Source organism: Talpa occidentalis, unplaced genomic scaffold (assembly GCF_014898055.3).
Source record: "Talpa occidentalis isolate TD23 unplaced genomic scaffold, MPIMG_talOcc4v2.1 talOcc4.3, whole genome shotgun sequence".
NCBI classification, from domain to species: Eukaryota; Metazoa; Chordata; class Mammalia; order Eulipotyphla; family Talpidae; genus Talpa; species Talpa occidentalis.
In genome coordinates this window covers 72,653,283-72,668,834 of record NW_023603184.1, presented here as the reverse complement: position 1 = coordinate 72,668,834, position 15,552 = coordinate 72,653,283, and the positions used below count along the sequence as shown (strand labels likewise).

The following is a 15,552-nucleotide window of genomic DNA, read 5'->3' as shown; positions in this document are numbered from 1 at the left end:
CCCACATGGCACAGCAGACCTCTCCTAACTTGCCCACTGCTCCCCTCAGCAGTGTACTTCGGTCAGTCTGCATGTTCTGTTCCCCGCTTTGTCTCTGGTAAATCCTCTTACCTCCCATACCTCTGGCCTGTACCCCAGTTCTTATAATCATAAATACATAAATCTTAAAAAAAAAAAAAAACCCCACTGTTCTCCATTTTGCAGATGAAGGAACGGCATGGAGTGGTTTAATAATTTTTCCACATGAGTCTTCATGGGAAGTGATACTAGGGATATGACCCTAAGCTTTAGATTTCAAAGTTTTTGCTCTTTACATAACTTTTATACTACATGTTACCCACTAATGCTGACCTAGAGAGAGTTTTCTATGCTTACCCTTTACAATACTATAGTGCTCACTATTCTCTTTCTAGGTCTTTTGTGTATAGCATTGTAGTTCTTCACATTATATTTGTTCTTTGAAGAGCAATGAGATCTGTGTTGCCTCTGTCTGTACTATTAGAGCAGCTAAAATACTAAAAAGTACAAAATCATGCATATTACTTTCCATTTCCATTTCATGCTAACATTCTGTTGTAAATGTGTTAATAGCTAGCTGTGGTTTCACTAGTTCTAAGATAATGTCATTTTGATTCATCTGCAGATTTCTCTATGGTAACAATCTTTAGCCATTTGGTATCTTAAAATTCCTTTGAATTAGTTTAGTACATTTAACTCTCTTTTTAAAGATTTTACTTTCTGACTATATCATACTCCAAAGGAAAGGAACAGAGTGGTGAAAAAATGCAATCATATATAACTTAAATTTTATAGATTATGTCTATGTTGACACTTTGTTTTTAACATGTCTTTTTTTTTTTACTCACAATTGCTTTCTGATTTGCATTTCAGAATATTTTTTCAAAGTAATAACCATAAGTCTGCTTGCATTTTTGTCGTTTTCTACTTTTTTCTGTTTTGGTAAGGCTAATTCTCTGTAAAATATAATTCTCAGTTTAAAACCAAATAGGAAAAGTGGTCTTGAAAAGATTCAGCTTGTTTTCTGAGGAAGTAATTTCCCAAAATTTGATCAGAAATTTATAAAAGATCTGCTGTGGAGGAAAAGGAAGTCATCACCAGCATACATAGTGACTGAATGTATTATATACAATATTTTCAAAAGGTTAAGAGTAGGAATGGTAATTCTTTGTGAAAGGAGGAGAAATGAATATACCCAGAATATGTAAAAATAAAACTGGTTTAGGATCTAAAGAAAATGATTTTTTCTAAACAAAGCAAATTATTTGGAGTTTAAGAAATGTGGAACTGTTATATAGAATTGGGAGGATAGTAAAGAAACAATGAGGAAAATAAAACATGAAAGAAACTAGCCTGTCAATCTAAATGCTCTTTAAAATGTACTTTGGTGGGAAGTAAAATGGATCACCTCTGCAGAATGCTTGTGTTCTGGTTACTAAGCATTTTATTAGTTCTTTTGTACGTATGTCATTAAAGTTCCCATGCTGGTTAGCACAGTGCCTTTGCTTGTAGATTAGCCCAGTTACTGAATGACAATTGAGTCATCTAAAGTTACTTGAAATTTGTTTAATGAATCAGTGCAACAACAGAATGAATTTCTTGATATATATTTGAAATTAATGATTGGTCTATGTTCTCATGACAGGTTAAAACCTATTTTTGTTATTCATGGTAGTAACTTGGGTTTCTTTAAAATATTTCAATTGAGTGTGAGTGTTTTGGCTGTGGAAACTGAATATACATATGTGTACATGCCTACTGTTATAGTAAATCAAAATAGCATATTTTGATCCAGTTTTAAAGTATCGAAGAGTTTTTCTTCTTTGCAAAACCTGAAGTAGCCTATCCTTAATATACTTGTGTTCTTTATGTCATGTTTAGGGAAGCAGTGTTTCTTAGTCCTTCGTCAGCAGCAGTTTAATGTCCAGGCTCTTGTGGCAGTTGGGGACCATGCAAGCAAGCAGATGGTTAAATTTGCTGCCAAGTAAGTAAGCAATTATATCCTGTTGTCAGAATAAACAATGGTGGGAACCAAGACTCCCAGGGATTGGACCATTTTCATACATTAACATCAATGCTTCGTTTGTTTAAAGATGTAGTTATTTAAATTGTCAGTTCAGTGTTGCTGAATACATTAAACTTACAAAAGAGAAAATATGGAGCACAGGCTTGAAATTCATTTGGAATTGCTGAAGCAGCACTCTCCACAGACAAGTCACATTTACTTTCAAGTAGAGTAACAAAAAGCCTGGCAGCAGCAACCTAGCAAAGCAACTTTATTTTGTTGTGTTTGTTGAGCTTCATTTCCTGCCTTCCTCCCCCAGTCTGAGATTTGTACATTAAGCAACAAGTATTCTGAATAATGAAAGTGTATAAAATGGAAGAATGTAGTTTTGCAAGTGATTCCCTGGAGATGGAACAAAAACAATTGTTTAGAACATGTTACAACTTTTAACTGACACCAGAAGGATTTAAAATAAAATAAAAATTCCTCTTCCCCTTAAGAAGTCTTGTTGTCTAACTCAGAGTTCCTGTAGAAGCACATTGTTTTGATCAGTTTACAAGAGGCAGGATATAAACAAGGCGTAATGGAGGTTGTATATGCTGACTCTAAGGTAATGATAGTTGGTGATAAAGGCTAGTGTGTGTTTGTATGTTTTTCTTAATATGTCTGTTCTTTGGATATATGCCAATTAAGATGAGTTAATATAAATAGAATTATCAGTTGTAGAACTAGAAAGAAAAAATCTGATATAATATCCTAATACAGTTTGTACTCTCCCTGTCCCCCTCTCTACCCTTACCTCCGGCACAGTATTTTACATATAGTTGATACTCAGCCACTGGTTTTGGTTTAGCAATTAATTTTCCAAAGTCAGTTTTGTGTATCATAGCAACATCTACACTCTTAAAAACTGCATTGATATTAATTACATTGACATCTAGCTTTTTAAGATAATCTTTGTCCTATGAAGATGGGCATAAATAAATGTGGTCCCTAGAAATAAACTTTTATCTACACATAGAGACTACTATGATATAAAAAGAGCCCCTTCTTAGGCGTAGACAGAAGGGTACCCCAGGGCCCCCAAACTGTATGCTCTAGAAGGGTCTGACCATCCATGGACAAAAACACAAAGCATGCTCTTAGTGTGAAAAAACTTTAATAGTTAATGAGCATAGGGCGTCCCCTGGTGGCGCAGCCTCTTAGCGCCAGTTCGATCCCCGGCCACCGGCAAGGGTCCCACAAGAAAAAAAAAAAAGTTAATGAGCATAGAAAAGAGAAGAAAGGAAAATAATTTCCTGATAAAAAACTCAATTACCCATGTTCCCTTGTGAGTAAATGTCTAGCCTAACAGGATTAGGCTGAAGCAGAACCATTGAGGTCCAAAAGCTTTGCCACAAGTCTAAGACATCTTCTGCTTGCGAACCACAGGAAGGGAGCAAAAGGGGCCAGAGGAGTCTGGGACCAAAGGAGCACAATTAGGGTACAAATCAAGAGAAAGGCTGCCATTGTTAGTTCACCCAAGTGTCTTTCAAGTGTCTACATGTTTCTCTCCCACATATCTCCCATGTCCCCAAAGTCCCTGGTGTAAGTCCAAAGCTAAGAAACAAGCAAGCCCTTCTCCTGTGTCTGTCCTTGCTTTGTATCTCAAAGCCCCACCTGCCTTCTATGTTCTATGGCTTGACCTGACCACTAAGTTCCATCCATAGTTTAGTGGGATAGGAAACATGGTACCTCCGCCTATTACGGAGTCTGTTAAATTGCTGGGAACCACAGACATACATGCTAACTTGTCCTTAATACACTGAAAACATGTTCAACTTCAAGTCAATGAACAGATAAACTTTATGGCTTTTGTCTTTTTTATTCATATTAAATTGGTTCTGAAAATTAATGTATGAAGCTCATAGTTGTATATAAAATATATTTTTCCATGAAATTGCCATATAACTTCATGTTACATTCCAAAAGTCCTTTGAGAAAATCTCACTTATCCTAATACTCAATTCAGAAGCATTCTACTGACAAGACAGTTTGTGCATTTGATATCTTTATAAATAGACATGGTAAAGTAGCCATGTCAGTTATTTCTTACTATTTTAATCTTCTCAGAAGCTCCTGGGACCTGACTAAGTAACAGCAATTGACCATATCAGATGTCAACCAAAGTTACTAGTTGGAAGAGCTATTTGCATGTGGTTTCCGAAATAGAATATAGTAAATTAACACACTTTATCATATATAAATTAAAGACAGACCTTGGTCTAAATGGGATTGTAAGTGGATGATCTTTGTTCCTTTTATTTATTTATTTTTTTGTCAAAGAAAGAATTTTGATAACTTAGCCTAGATTTCAGACAATATCTATATGTAAATCAGATTCAAGAATTAATGATGGGGCCTCCCTGATGGCACAAGGGGTTAAGATACAACCTATGACGCTAGCCACAGACACTGCAGCACAAGTTCAATCCCTGGCCAGGGAGCTACCCACATGGCGCAGCAGACCTCTCCTGCCTTGCCCACTGCTCCCCTCAGCAATGTATTTCAGTCAGTCCTCCTGTTCTGCTCCCCACTCTGTCTCTGGTGAATCCTCTCACACCACCCCCCCCCACCTCTGGCCTATAGCCCAGTTCTTGTATGCATAAATAAATATCTTTTTAAAAAAATTAGTGATGACCCGAATTCTTTTCTTTTTAAAGCAAAGAAAATGTAGCTATTTTTAGTCCCTTAAAAAAAAATGAACTTGATACAATTAGTAATGTGTGGGAAAGGATGATTTCATAATGGAGCTGTTACAAATTATAAAGCCTTTGACTGGTTATATATAAATAAATGGAGCCAATTTTATACAATAGGCTTAACATGTGGTACTTAGGTTATAATTATTTAACTTTTGGCACTACTCTCATGTTAAGGTATCCAGCCTGAGAAATTAATAGTGTGTTACTAGGACTCAGGATTTTGGTAGTGGGAGAGACTGTACTATGAAAGTCAGGGGATATAAGGGAAATGTACCTTCTTTCAACTTTGCTATAAACCTAAACCTGCTCTGAAAAAATAAAGTCTATTTAAAAAAACAGAAAAACCAAACAAATAAAAATAGAAAGTAAATATATTAACTGAGACTGGTTGAAAAATAATGAATTCTTAAAATTTTTGTCACAGTTGATAAGATAATTTTCTTAGGAACATGATTTCATGCTCCTGAAGAATCAGTTTCTGTCCTTTATGTGATTTTAAGTTATACTTTAAAGGTACTTCAGAAATACTGGTCCTTCTTGGTAATAGAAGTCTTGAGGCCTATGTCTTGTCCATTCTGAATGAAAGCCAGTGATTCGAAATACAAGTTTTTAAAGAAAAAAAAAGCAAGAACAGAAACATATTACTTTGAAATTTACCTGTCCTATTTATGATTAAGTGAAGTTAATAAATTCTAAAGAACTTTTAAAACTTACTTAGGAAAAAGAGGCGGTATTTTTTCTTTACCCTTTAAAGTCCTTTTACTGGAGCCTCCCTGGTGGTTAAGGGGTTAAAGTCTCACCGCTATCAAGCTATCCTCAGCCATTTCAGCAAGCGTTCTGTCCCTAGGCGAGGAGCTAACCTCCATGGCGCAGCAGACCTCTGCTGTCTTATCCCCGGCTCCCCCTCAGCAGTGTATTTTAGTCAGTCCACCTGTTCTGCTCCCCACTCTGTCTCTGGTGAATCCTCTCACCTCCTGCACCGTTGACCTGCACCCCAGTTCTTGTATGCATAAAGAATAAATCTTTTAAAAAAAATCATTTTACTGAAAATTATTTTTACTGGTGTCTGCAACTCAAATAATTTAGTAACCTTTATTCAAGGGTAAGCAATCCCTGGATTCGGGTAATGCAGTGCCTTAAAGGTAGTGGAACCCTCTTCCAGCAGGATTTTGGTCAAGAGCAGATTTTGTAGAATGTTAGAAGAGGCAAAGCAGACATGAAGCACTATTGGCTGGAAGGTCTGGGATTTCCTTATAGGGCTAGAAGGGCTATTTTCTAGGGTAAGGCAAACTAGCACTGAATTGGAGGATTATGATTGGTGTATGTTAGGTTTCCTTGATAGATGCTTCCCATAAGTGCTAGTTTAGACAGATTTGTGACATAGGCTAGGCCACTGAGCAACCTCCATTTTGTGAATCCTGATACAAAAATTAACTTTAATCACTGGCAAATCATAAATGTAAAAAATGTCTTTATTTAAAATGGATGTGCGTTGGCATCCCTGTGAAACCAAAGATTAAGGTAGCTTTCATATATTTATCTGTAAGGTGACTTGCTCTGGCAATGCTATTTGGTAAGCTGGCATTTCTATATAAGAAGAGTATTAGATAAAAAGTTACTTGTTAAATCATAAATAGCAATAAAAAATCCTCTATTTGACATTAACAGGTGAAAAGTAAGAATTTTTATAACCTGCTATGTTCTAAATATATTATTATTGTTATACCATACTTAAAACCTTGAGTAAAATCATAACTTAAGGTCACATGGACTTTATATGTTTTTAAGCATAAAGGATAACCCACTTTTCAGATATGACAACAGAATGATAGTAACACTATAATTACTAAATTTTAAAAAAATATTTTAAAGAAAAATCTCCTATTTGTCTCTCCAAAAGAATAATTGGCTCCAATTTTTTGTCTCTTTTTAGTGCTGTTCCTTAAATTTCTGCTGCATGTGTTCTTGGGTTAGAACAAAATAGTTCAGTTACTTATTAAACTAATACTTATTGAGAAATACATGCATTTCTTCCTCCCTAAGGTCCATACTTGCCAGAAGTTTCTTCTTAAATGCTGTTTTTTTCCTAAAATCTAATGACTTTCTATTTCCAACCATGTCCAATATTAATTCTGCCTGCTAGTTCCCTAGCTAAGTTATTATTTTCTACTACTTCCCAATGAACACTACAAATTGGGCAGACTCTCCATCCTCCAGATTGAAAGATATGACACTCATTCTGGTGCCATATCTGAAAATTGGATTATCCTTCATACTTAAAAACATAAAGTACTTGTGAACTATGTTAAGATATTACGGTAGAGTCTAACATCTTCTCATTTTAAAGCTTTGGCTTTATTAATTAAATCCTCATTTTTTTGTCACTATAAACCCAGGTGCTTCATGATCTTCATTGATTTTAATTTGTTTTTTTCATTTCTTTGGGGTCTACGGATGTTCTTGGAAGACTGAAAGTTTTCTGTATAGTTTTTAATTTTTGTGTACATTTTGCTGATGTTAAATATATGACTATTATTCCATTATTATTTAAATGGCCAACTTATAACAGAGAACTACTTGTGTGAAATTCAGAACTTCCATTTAACATTTATTGTTACATTTACAATTGCGTTCATGCCAACTGATGCCTAAATGATATCCATGTTCTGTACGAATGAAGGTTTTACTATAGTTTGAGTAACAACTGAATGAGTTGGGTTACTAGGTGGTGATAGTTAAGCGACATCCTGAACTTTAAAAGCCTACACCATTCATACAGATTTATTGAATCCTATTTTTGTCTGTATAAAGACAGCAGGTCTGTGGCATACATTTCTCATAATAGTCAACATGCAAGGAAAATGTTTCTATTTCCAGTTCTACTTTTTATCAAATTAGAGGCCCACTTGATGCAGTTTTCAATTAATAATACTGCATTATTGATTTTCACATGAACAAGATAGTTTTATAAAATTATCTCCTGAGACTTTGAATTTCATACTTAGGTTGGCTTTTATTGGAATTTTGGTTAATTATGAGGCCTAATTATCATGAACGAACTGAAAGTTAATGTATCTGTGAACAGACTTTCTTCACACTGCTGGTATTAAAGTCAAATACAGAAACAGCTTAAATATAAGACCCAATCTGAAGCTTTATACAATACATCAAATATCAGTACTTTTAGCAAAACTTCAGTATTGTTAATTTGAAATACGTTTTTAATATTTGCTTTTATTTTTGTTAAAAACTTGACCGATTTACTTACACTACTTTTATACTTGTAGGTATTTAGGTAACGTGATAAAACTTAATTTAAGTGCTTACTAAGGGCCTCTAACATTCTCTGTTCCACTAAAAAGAGCCACATAATAGTTGAGTACCACTGTTTTGTGCCATATTGTCATGTTTAAATCTTACCAAGCTTGGGCCTCCCTGGTGGCTCAGTGGTTGAGCACTGGGTTGCGAAGCTGCCCGCGGCCTCTGTAGCGCCGGCGATCCCCGGCTGCTCCCCGGCCACCGGAGGAGGGTCCCACATGGCGCGCAGACCTCTCCTGCCGCCCGCTGCTCCCCTCAGCAGTGTACTTCGGTCCTTCTGCCTGCTCTGCTCCCTGCTCTGGCTCTGGTGAATTCTCTCAGCCTCCCGCACTTCTGACTGTACCCAGTGCTTGTATAAATAAATAAACAAATCTTTAAATAAATAAATAAATCTTACCAAGCTTATTTTGAACTCAAAATTCTTGGATGTTTGGTTAAAAAAAAATGGTTACAAAATAATACATCCTAGAACCCCTGGAATGACTTAAAATTTTTAATTTTCCAAAGGACAAATGGACTGTTGGGTATAGTAAAGGCCAGAGAACCCAAAACAATATCCTACTAACTACAGTGATTTCATAAATTGGTAACTGTATACTAGTCTTACTTCATTCTTTAGAGCTAAGAACCTTTATTAAACATCATTATTTCTACTTGCTTAGGAAATATAAAACTCTGCAATTGGATGTGGTACTAATCCAATGTAATGCAAACAAGTTACTGTATGAACCAATCTTGTGCCTGCCTTAGAATTGGAACATAGATTTTTATTATCAAATAGTGTTTTATTACTTTTTAAATACTTTTTAAAATTTATGTTTTGGGATACTGTTTTGCTTTAATTGGAAAATAAATGATTTCTTGCTTTTGGGTGTTGTAAATTCTCAGTCTCAATGAATTGTCTATTTAATTTGCATCATTGAAGCATTTTATGGCAGTGTTTTGTTCATTGAGCTAATATATAGCAACTTCATAACCTTTCCTCTTTTTAAATTAATCTTTCATTAAACCTTTCCCATATTTAAATATTACTAATTTGAATGTGTGTGTTTATGTAAACCTGTGGAGTACAATTTTCATTGAGTATGGTGATTCAGAAAAGTATTTCTGACAAACAGAAAGCTAAACAATTTGTTGACAGTTTTGCTGAAAATCTTTAGTGCTCATTTTTTCTAAGTGTCAAAGTATTAGTTTTTATTTATATTAGAATATGTAAATACAAAGAAGGAAAGAATTTAAAATAGTGTCTTACCATTATTGTTGGGAATAAAACAATAGGAATAAAATGGGTATAGTTTTGAGAACTATGAGTTGATGACTACCTAACATTCAATCATTACCTAATTCCCTAACTTTCACCAACTCCAAAGTTTATCCCTATCATTAAAAATAGGCATATATCGGGCCTCCCCGGTGGCACAGCGGTTGAGCGCTGGGTTGCGAAGCTGCCCGCAGCCTCTGCAGTGCTGGTTCGATCCCCGGCTGCTCCCCGGCCACAAGAGGAGGGTCCCACATGGTGCGCAGACCTCTCCTGCCACCCGCTGCTCCCCTCAGCAGTGTTCTTCGGTCCTTCTGCCTGCTCTGCTCCTAGCTCTGGCTGGGTGAATTCTCTCACCCTCCCGCGCTTCTGACTGTACCCAGTGCTTGTATAAATAAATAAAAATAAATCTTAAAAAAAAATAAATAAATAAGCATATATCTATATATGGAGTTTCTTATATGTCTTAGGCCTTTATAGTGAAAATCTAGTACAGGTTTCCTCTACTATCTGAAAGTAGAGAGTTACTGTGAAAATTCTTATAAACTAAAATGGTATAAATAAAGCAAAGAAGTAATTACCATTCATTTATATGAAAATATTTTGAGTGTTCTCAGACCCTTAAAAAAAAAGCCTACCAAATGACACATTAAAATATAAAATCATTGGCACATATTAAAAAAACTAGGAACAACAAATGTTGGTGAGGATATGGTGAAAAAGGAACTCTCCTGCATTGCTGGTGGAAGTGCAAATTGGTCCAGCCACTATGGAAAGCTGTCTGGAAGTTCCTCAGTCTACTAAAAATGGAGCTACCATATGACCCAGCATATTCCACTGCTAGGGATCTACCCAAAGGACACAAAAACATTGATTGAAAAGAACACCTGTACTCCTATGTTTATTGCAGCACTAATTTACAATAGGTAAAACCTGGAAACAACCCAAATGCCCAAAAATAGATGACTGGATCGAGAAGATGTGGCATATATACACAATGGAATATTGTTCAGCAATCAAAAAAGATAAACTCATGCCATCCGCAGCAATGTGGATGGAGCTAGAAGGAATTATGCTCAGTGAAATAAGTCAGAAGGAATAAGAAAAGTATCGATGGTTTCACTTATAGCAGGAATATAGGGGAACCAAATAAGACATCAGTGTAAAAAAATAACAACAGTACAAAACACAACAAAGCAAAAACGGACAATTATAAATCAGAGACATCCTGCAGGGGAGGAGGAGGGAGAGGGATCAGAGGGAGGGAGGGAGGAGCACAGGGGACTGAGGTGATGGTGCAGAGGTGCATTGGTGAAGGAAACTATGGGGACTATACCTGAGGGGGTGGGAGTAAGCAAATATTGTTTAAAAATGAACAATGATTAAAAAATTTTAAAAAAGATTTAAAAAAATCTAAATTCACATGTAGACACTTTTATCTGTTGACAGATATGTTAAAGATGTCATATTTTTGGTGTCTATCTGTTTTTATAAATGAAGAAATTGCAATTTGAAATACTGTGTTTTGGCTAAGGTCTCTTCCTGTAGGCTCACCCTCTAGCCTCTGTTAGCCTGCTTTTCTGAGGCAGTATAGTGACATTAGTTCAAAGCCTTTCACAACATAGCTTTGTAAGAATGCAGTTGTAATGTCATTGAAATAAGTTGATGATTGGGAAAGGGAAGCCCCATTGCTTTCTTTCCTCAAAAGATCTTTTCTAGAGTGTGCCATTTATCCTGGTATATATCCTCAAGGAATAGGTAGCTATTTTGTTTCTGGATATAATGGCTTTTAGATATATTGCCCCCAAGTTACCTAGAACTGAAACTGGTAAAAAAAAAAAAAGAATATTGGTTTAAAGAATATAACTTACTGTAAAACAATTTATGAAATTTTTATGTTGAGTCATAAATTATACTTGAAAAAATTCCAAAGGTAGAATTAAGCCTTTTTCTAACCATCAGTAACACTAATGAATTTGTCTTTTCCACTATAAAGCAGTAGTTGTCTTCTTAAGGAATCACCCTGGGGGATGGAGGAGATAGTTATAAATTGGAGAGTTTGATTTTTGCAGTGACATATATATAAATATTTTATATTATTTTCAAAATAATATAATTTATAGTTACATGAAATATTTGATAGCTATAATTATAAATGCAAAATCAAAGCATCACTGGGCAAATTTAATGATTGCATCTACCTTTACTTAATCTTTTGCCTTTTTTTAATCAGCTTCACTGACGACATAGTGCGTCTTACATAGTTTTTTTTAAAAGGTTTATTTATTTATGTATGCAGGAATTGGAGTACAGGCTAGAGGTGCAGGGGTGAGAGGATTCACCAGCAACAGAATGGGGAACAGAACAGGCAGATCTACTGAAATACACTGCTGAGGGGAGCAGCGGATGAGTCAGCAGAGGTCTGCTGCGCCATGTGGGTTGCTCCCTGGCCAGCTGCTGTGAATTGCTTCATAGTGTGGTGCTTAACCCCTTGCACCACCAGAGAGGCCCTTACATAGTCTTTTTAAAAAAGAAAAAAAAAAAGATTAATAGGCAGAGGTACGGGGGCAGTGGTGGTGAGAAGGTTCACCAGAGACAGTGGGGAGCAGAACAGGCAGATCTACCGAAATACACTTCTGAGGGGAGCAGCGGGCGAGCCAGGAGAGGTCCACTGCGCCATGTGGGTATCTCCCTGGTGGGGGATAAAACTCTTGCTGCAGTGGCTGCAAATAGCATCATAGGTTGCGTCTTAACACCTTGCACCACAGGGATGGGGCGGGGGGTGGGGGGTGGGTGAAGAATTTATTCTTTACTGATATTCCTGATGCAGGGCCTCCCCGGTGGCGCAGCGGTTTGAGCACCGGGCTGTGAAGCTGTCCGCAGCCTCTGCTGCGTGAGTTTGATTCCGGCCGGCCGGGTGGCAAGAAACCCGCATGGCGCAGCAGACCTCTCCCACCGCACCCACTGCTCTCCTCAGCAGTGTCTTTGGTCCGTCTGCCTGTTCTGCTCCCCGCTCTGTGTCTGGTGAATTCTCTCACCCTCCCGCGCCTCTGACTGTGTCCCAGTTCTTGTATAAATAAATAAATCTTTAAAAAAAAAAAAATTCCTGATGCAAGAAGGGAATGAGAATCTGGCCAGATAACTGATGATGACTTTAACATATCAGCCTCTTTGTTACACATACACTCTCACAAACTGAAATCCTCCTAGAATTGCTCCATTGTTAGCAAAGAAGGAAATCTTGGGACAGTCAGATATGGATTAACTCTTTTGTAGAGTACTGCAAATATGCAGTCAATTCTGCTGTAATACATAGGTGCCTTTCTAAAAGTCACTATACTATAGAAAATTTTGTGTTTAAAAACCTCATAGTTTGGGCCTCCCCGGTGGCGCAGCGGTTGAGCGCTGGGTTGTGAAGCTGCCCGCAGCCTCTGCGGCGCTGGTTCGATCCCCGGCTGCTCCCCGGCCACCGGAGGAGGGTCCCACATGGCGCGCAGACCTCTCCTGCCGCCCGCTGCTCCCCTCTGCAGTGTACTTTGGTCCTTCTGCCTGCTCTGCTCCCCGCTCTGGCTCTGGTGAATTCTCTCACCCTCCCGCGCTTCTGACTGTACCCAGTGCATGTATAAACAAACAAACAAACAAACAAATAAATAAATAAATAAATAAACAAACATGCCTCTATTAAAAAAAAAAAAGATTTCTTTAAAAAAAAAAAAACCTCATAGTTTATGTGGGTTAATACCACAACAATCAAAAACATCATCGGTGACACATTTTTTTTTTTTTTAACTAGGTAGCCTTATACACACTAAATGGCTGGGATATACACAAATACTACAATATATATTACACTCCATTTTTTCAAAGACTGGCAGTTTGCTTGTGGAAGAGTTGCAATTTGTAAATATTGTGAAGTGGTCTGAAATTGGAAGGAAAGTAGGACCATCAAATATGGATAGATGTGGTTTATAACAGATTTTTAAGGTTTGTATGTTTTATGTGTTCCTACATGGCTGTGTTCATTTGAGTACAGTTGTCTGCTTTGGTGTAATGTTTCTCGTTGATGAAATCTGGCATGGGCAAACAAAATTCTCATGCTCAGATGGATCCCTAACCTGTCAATTACAATTGGCATAAATTCACATTTTCTAAACAAGTATTATGGCAAAATTGACTATATTCTTGGAAGAGCTGACATTTGCCCACTGAGTGGTTGAAACATGCCTTATCTGCCTGGTGATTGCTTGTGTTTAGCCATGAGGAAAAAAGTAGTAGTAAATGACTTAAAAGTTTTTAGTTTGAGAAACTATATAGAAATGACACCAACAACATCTGGAGTAAATTCTCAGATAGGCTGGGACTAAACATGATCCACTCTGGAGCTGGTTTGGGCTCACTTTTCTTATAGTACTTGCTCAAACGAAGAGCAGTGTTAGCATTGTTGTTAGCAATGAAGAAAGAGAGAGTGGGTTCGGATAGATGGCCTGCAGTGTCTCCTAGGTTTATCTCTGTTGAATAAATCGGAGAGTTGCTCCAGCCTTTTGAATTCGTGAAAAGCCCAAAGACTTAATATAGTTTGTTTTTATTTTTAATTTTATGAATATATCCTGCTTCTGTTAGAGAGGGATTGTTACCATGTAATCTCCGTGAAATGGGGAGGTTCCATGTTCTCTACTCCTAAAGAGGTTGGAGCTGAGGGACGAGAAGCTAGACAAGACTTGGAGAGGAAACTTGGAGGAGGATGCAGAGCACAGAGATAGGAGGAATAAGTTGCATTTGCTTCTCAGTCTTTGGACTTGCACCAGGGACTTGGGGACATGAAAGAAATACATGGGTGAGAGACATATGGGAGTTTGACAGACAGCCTTTAACGTGCTTTATACTTTGATTTTGCCTAGTCCCTTCTGCCCCTTTCCTATGTTCTATGCCAGAAGTGCCTTAGACTTGTGGAAAGCTTTGGGGCCTCAGTGACCCTGCTTTGAGCTAACCCTGTTAGGCTGGACATTTACCCACAGGGGACAGGTAATTTTTTGTGTTTCATTGAGAAATTGCTATTCTTCTCTCTGTGCACATTAATCCTATTAAAGTTCTTTTCAGTCAAAGTTCTTCCACACTAAAAATTTGGGGGTCCTGGAATACCCCTTAAACTACACTAACACACTAACCTATTCCAAATCATCCCCTCATTCTAAAGGAATGAAACACCTTGATCCAAAAATTCCTTACTTTTTCTCTACGATCTTCATCTGTACTTCATTTTAACAGTTCAGTGTTTTGATTTTGCCTCTCATAACTTTATCTTAAACTCCAGTGACTATTCTCGCTACCATAATTTTTACCTATCTCTCCCATGCCTCCTAATCATCTTTTGAACCTTATCATCCTAATCATCTTTCCAGTCTTTTTCTCAGTTTTCCCATTTTCCCCTAGTCTTGCCTGCTCTTTCTGACCTCATGTAGCCCCAGTTCCACTTTCACTGCCTCCTTATCCACTGTTCCCCATCTCTTATTTCTCTTGCCCTTCAAATGCTTTACAAATTCCCCTGCCCCTATAGACTCCTGATCCTATAATATAACCCCAGGGTTAAAGAGTGTATTGTATATTTACAACACAACAATTGTTACTCCTCATCTGGGCCCAGTAGAATACGTAACTACTTTATGAAGAAAGTGCAGGTTTATAGGCTGCCTCTTGTTTTCATTATTTCACTGAACTCCGGTATCTCAATCCTCATTATTCCTTAGTTTCTAAGTATGATTATATTAAAGAGGAAATTTTTGAAAAACACTAAGTTCCATTGCTTTTAATATATTATCAACCTTCTGTTACGATTAAAAACAGCACATGGACCACAACATATATTCTGGTAGATTCTGTTAATTATCTAAATAAATCAGAAATCCTTACTTACAGATTTTTAGCTTTTTTAGAAATTTGAGTACCAATGAAGCATGAGGTAATTCAGATGAATATTTAGTAACACATTTCACTTTGAGAAGCTAACAGTTTAGTGAGCCAACTAACCATTCTGCTAGAATCTTTGGTTCAGAAAATAGTGTTGCTAGAAAAATATATGTCCATGAGAAAAAAGCCATTTCTAATCCTCATTTAATTTTCATTCTGTCTTAGATCAAATTTTGTATGTGAAATGCTTATAATTATCTTTAGTACTAGGGGAGTGCCAAAGGACTATTTATTCTCAAGGTGTT

At 36.9% G+C, this 15,552-nt stretch overlaps 1 protein-coding gene across 1 annotated transcript in view; it reads left to right on the top strand.

Moving 5' to 3' along the window:
• Positions 1 to 15,552, top strand: part of DARS1 (aspartyl-tRNA synthetase 1) — a 62,412-nt gene that overhangs the window by 11,463 nt on the left and 35,397 nt on the right. The window contains exon 4 of the mRNA XM_037523288.2: positions 1,900 to 2,002. Coding sequence (XP_037379185.1) covers positions 1,900 to 2,002 — 103 coding nt within the window. The remainder of the gene's footprint in view (positions 1 to 1,899; positions 2,003 to 15,552) is intronic.